At 38.8% G+C, this 5,235-nt stretch overlaps 1 protein-coding gene across 1 annotated transcript; it reads right to left on the reverse strand.

Moving 5' to 3' along the window:
* Positions 1-4,036: 4,036 nt before the first annotated feature.
* LOC130021391 (zinc finger CCHC-type and RNA-binding motif-containing protein 1-like) lies at positions 4,037-4,687 on the reverse strand. The gene has a single exon (XM_056112147.1). The coding sequence runs from the start codon at positions 4,680-4,682 to the stop codon at positions 4,065-4,067; it is 618 nt and encodes a 205-aa protein (XP_055968122.1). The 5' UTR covers positions 4,683-4,687; the 3' UTR covers positions 4,037-4,064.
* Positions 4,688-5,235: the final 548 nt, after the last annotated feature.

Below are 5,235 nucleotides of genomic sequence, written 5' to 3' on the forward strand. Positions count from 1 at the left end.
TTGTACCTTTCAATATTTGGAATTGCAGAACTTAAAACAGAGATTCACATTGAAAAGCAAATGGAAACACCTTTCTCCACTAATAGATCCCAATGATTAATAAAATCTGTCTTTTAACTTTTCAGGAATACATGACAAAACGCTTAATGAGAAAATCCTAAATTCTATGATTATAAAAATTTAGAGGGCTGGAGCGATAGCACAGCGGGTAGGGCGTCTGCCTTGCACGCAGCCAACATGGCCGACCCGAGTTCGATTCCTCCGCCCCTCTCGGAGAGCCCGGCAAGCTACCGAGAGTATTCGATATGCCAGACACAGTAACAACAAAGTCTCCAATGGAGACGTTACTGGGCCCGCTCGAGCAAATCGATGATCAACGGGAGGGCCTCTACTTTCCTAAAAGTTGTCAAAAATACCAGGCTTATAAATATTAATTAGAAAATATTTGTTGTTTCCCTAGACTGAAAAGGGATATTGGGAAATTAATTTATTAAAAAATTGTTCCTGGATCTTTTAAGTTATCTGAAAACGTTTACTTCTGTTGCTTAGAGTAGTATCTCTAGAATTTTTTTCTCTCAAAAAGATACAAAATCGTTTTACTGCACAGGACTGGGTAATGTCATGCCTGTGGTCTGGCCCTGGTACATTATAGGATAATATATCCTTTTCGCTGGCCCATTTGCCTATATTTTACGGCCCAAGAATAATGTTATAGATATTCAAATGGACTCTGACAGAAAAAAGTTTCCCCATTCCTGATCTGAAGTCCTGAGACTGACTAGGAAAAGTCAACTTATCAGCTTCCAAATACCTATCCACCCACCCAAACAGCAAACCTATAAAATGATTATCAGTCTTTAAAACTTTTATAAAGCCAAAAGCAATTTGCCTAAACTAAGTCATACATAACTTGTTTAGGCAGAACAGAAAACACACAACTCCCCCTGAAACAAATCTTCCTAAATAAATAACATGTGATAGAATTGTCTAATATTAAGCTATATTGATAACTCATCCATATCAAAGACATGCATCTTGAATAAATAAGTTAGCTATAAAAACATAGCTACTAGCAAATCAGGTAGATAAGAAAACAGGTCACCTCACCCTGAGAAGTTCCTATTTAAGAAATCCCTAGCAATGGTTTGAATGATTCTGCTTTCCCCCGCCTGCACTCTAATTCCAGTTTATGGGTTTTAAATTTGCCATGAAGAGAGGCCCCCTCCCCCACCAAATCTCAGACATCTCAGTGTCATGCTCTGGTAAAGGAGAAGACTCAGGCCCAGGCTCCGCTTCCCCCTCTACCCCTCATGCCCTCTTACCTGTGACATTACTATCAATTGTGTTTGCTAGCTCTTCAGCTTGCCAATTAACCTCAGGACCTGTGAATATTTAGTTTCTTTTTCAAGGTCCCTGATGGCTGTTGCTGAGGTGCATCTTGCAATTGGATTAAGACTCACAAGGGCTGGTAAGTCACATTATTAGCTCTAGATCAGAACCGTCAATGGAGGCTTGCCACATGGAGACGGCTCAGATGAGTGCTGCAGGCATTCCTAGCCAACAGCATCACCACATTAGATGAGACGGACAGAAAACATGCTCCTTAGAACTTTATTACTACTATTTCTTCCTCCCAAATCAAATCAGTCTTGTTTTTAAAAGTAGAACTCAGTTTTAAGCAAAAATTAAACATTAACATCGCTTTAGGCAAGTATTTTCAGAGTACTAATAATTGTAACAGAGAAACTTTTTGTTTGTAAAATACAAGTAACAGACTCATACATGCCATAGATGTGCAAACAATCTAATACCATGGCCCAGTGATACCAGCATGACCAAAATATCCCTTAGAATGGTTTTTTAATTTCTAGTAAACCTCTTGAAATAAATGTGCAGGAGAAAGCAATTATGTTACATTCCCTTTTTATTTATATGTTCAATATTAGTAAAATAGTGTGTGACAAGTCTTCAGTAATTTTGGGTGAAGAGAAAAAACACTCATAATTATTCTGTTTAACATTTATAATTGTTCAACAAATTCAGTTCAACGACTTATAATTGTTTCTCATTGTTTTGAAAAATAAGAAAGGAAACCTCTTTTGTGCTGGGAAAGTAAGAAGGGTCACAGTCCTTTGGGGCGCACTTGGTATTCTCAGTGGTTCCACGTGTTTAATTAGTGTTGGTGGTGGAGACAAGTGATCTTTTTGTGAGATTATCCCCACCTGGTGGCAATTTGGGATATTGCCCCTAAAAAAGCTTCTGCTAGCAGGAAGCAGGATGCTCCTTTCAACTACTTTCAATTGTAGGTTCTTATTTGATGCGAGTCTATATACCCCAGACATTATTTAAATCTATCTCATGTATCTCACAAAGTTTGTAGACCTTCTTCTTTCACTTTCGAATGTTCAAGATCTTGCCGCCTTTCCTTTCTTGGACTTCCCACTTAGAAATGATTTTGACCGACTCAGATGACAGTCTTTTAAACAAACGAATGGAAGACTAAAGTTTCAATACCACACAATAATTGTCATGTCTCCTGAAAACTTAGTAGTAGCTCTCACTTCTCACACTTCACTTCCTCCTGTTTCAAAGAGCCATTAACTGATCTACCTTCAAAACAACACACTCCCCTAGCTTAGAGTCAGCGGCTGGTCTGTCTCCCCTCCTTTCTAGGTTAAAGCTGCACCTGCGGCTTCTTGACTTGGCCCTCAGTAATCTGATTTCTAGATACACAAACCACTAAACCTGTTTTTCCCAAGGCGGTGAGCTTTCTTGCTTAATCCCCAAAACACTATCCAATTTTTTTTTTTTTGTATTTTGTTTTTGGGCCACACCTGGCTTAGGGTTTACAGTCCTGATTGCCCTCAGGGATCACTCCTGGCAGCGATCAAGAGGCCATATGTGGTGTCAGGGATTGAACCTGGGTTGGCTGCATTCAAGGCAAGTGTCCTACCCATAGCCTGCCCCACTATCCAATTCTTATTTACTGTGACCACTTAAGAATGTTTCCTACTGTGAACCATTTCAGCTTCCAGGGCTTGTCTCTGGTTTTCATAGTGCAGCAATCCTTGGAGGATCCCCTTGCCACTCCCTTTATTTGTATCTTCTCTAACAGAAGGTTCTTGGTGGTGATTTTTAGGCTTCATCCACCATTTCCCAGACCATATCTACCCCCCACCCATTCTCCACACACACTTTGTCCATATTCCCTGGAAAATAGCTCCTATTTTCGTTGCAGGTAGTAGACTCTGACCCTCCACCTACCCTTCCTACACTCCGATAGAAGGAGTGGGTTCCCCAGGTGCTTATGTGAAGTGGGAAGGAGAGAAGCAGCAGCCGAGAGAAGGAAATCTGCCTTCCCTGCCACCTCCATCAGTCCCTTGGTAGATTGTTGCAAGGGGGAAGGAGCAGATGGTCTTCGATGATCTTTTTTTTTTATCTTGAAAATTTTATTATTATTGAATAAAAGTAAATTCTTTAACTTTTTTCAAAGTTTTTAAAAGTCTTTGATTTTAATTTTTGTTTTGGGGCATAACTGACGATACTGAGGCTTTACTCCTGTCAGTGTTCAAGGGTCACTCTTGGTGATTCTGCGGAATGAATTGACGATTAGTTCCGGTTAATCCTTAATTCCTGTACTAACTCTCTGGCATGAAGAATTGCTTGTTTTGAAGAGCACTTCTTGTTAAAATACTTATTTCAAAAGTCCTCATGTAAGCTATTTGGATGTGAATAAAATTTTATAAACGTCTCAGAAAATTATTCCTAGTATCTATTCTTTTATTTGGGATGACAGTAAAATTACTATGACAGTTTTTTTTATTCAAATGAACTGATTTCAAGGTAAATGGTTATTATAATATCTTGATTTTAAAATTTTATTCTGGTAAGACAGAAAATGACTTTATAATTATTTTTCAATTTTAATGAACTATTATAGAATAAAAAATATTTGATACTAAGTTTTCTTATGCTTGAATACTGAAAATAATCATTATTAGCCCAAATAAACTGGTACCGTCAATATTTTAAAAAATTTATGATATTTACATAATAAATAAATTTTAATCACTAAGTTCTTCCTCATAACTGAAATACGTGCTTTTCTTTATTCTTGGGCGTCTTGAATCATCTGATGTTGAGGGACCTCCTGAATTGGTTTTCCATTTATTTTGTTCTTCTTCAATTTTGGCTTGCTGGAAAGCAATGGCCTGACTAAGACTGTCAAGAGAAGGATCTTCACCTTCATCTTCACTCTCTTCTACTTCTTCAATTTCTTCTTCTGGTTCAGGAATTTTCTTCTTCTGTTTTTCTTTTTTCTTTGGAGGTTCATGTTCTCCAAGCATATTTTTGGGACAGGCATAACTTAAGTGTCCACTTTCCCCACATTCATAAAAGTTAGATTTATCAAAGTAGTTTGGTCTTTGGATAAACTCAGCTGCTCTTCCATTGTCAATAGCAATACTTGCTTTTATTACTCTACCAAATAAATGTTTGTTATTTATTGACCTGGTACAATTCTGTGCAGAGTCTTTATCCAAAAACAAAATAAATGCTACCCCTTTACTCTTCCTGGTATCTTTATCTTTCATTATAGTAACCTTTACAACTTTGCCATACTTGGAGAATATCTGGGATAAGTCATTGTTGGTCAGGGAAAAAGGCAAGTTGGATACATACATGGTGCTCTTACAATCCACCGCTCATTTCTTTGGGCAGGCCTACCTGGGGCCCCAACAGACGGGAGCTCTCAGTTCCTGTGGGGCCCTTCCCGTTTCATATCACTAGCGAATCGAGGGTCGCGATGGCGGTGTCTCTCGTCTCTCTGATGATCTTTTTTCATCTTTTTAATTTTTTAAAATCATCATTGGGTTGCACCTGATATAGGCAGATAGACAGAGAAAGGCCCTCGGCAATAAAAGTTAGGTCAACAGAACTTCTGGGAGGAAAATCCTAAAACTGATTCACCTTGTGGATACATAAAACAGACATGATAAGACTTTCAGCAGACCCTGCGGAGCTTGGACCTCTCCCCATGAAGTTCCTCAAACCCTTGGACCTCTCCCTTAATCTTATTAAAATGTGATGCAGCCCTGAGAAGACTCCAGAACTTCCCGATCAAGACAACCCGAGAAGAGCCTATAAGAGACACCTTGAACAAAGGAAAAGGACGCATATGCTTCCCAAGCCCATGTGCTGGGTTATGCTCATGTGGCACATATCCCCTCTTGAGAT

This window comes from Sorex fumeus, unplaced genomic scaffold, assembly GCF_029834395.1.
Source record: "Sorex fumeus unplaced genomic scaffold, SorFum_2.1 ptg000015l, whole genome shotgun sequence".
In the NCBI taxonomy this organism is placed as follows: Eukaryota; Metazoa; Chordata; class Mammalia; order Eulipotyphla; family Soricidae; genus Sorex; species Sorex fumeus.

Excerpts from the sequence above, each read along its gene's own strand:
- LOC130021391 (XM_056112147.1), bottom strand. The coding sequence starts at position 4,682 with ATGTATGTATCCAACTTGCCTTTTTCCCTGACCAACAATGACTTATCC.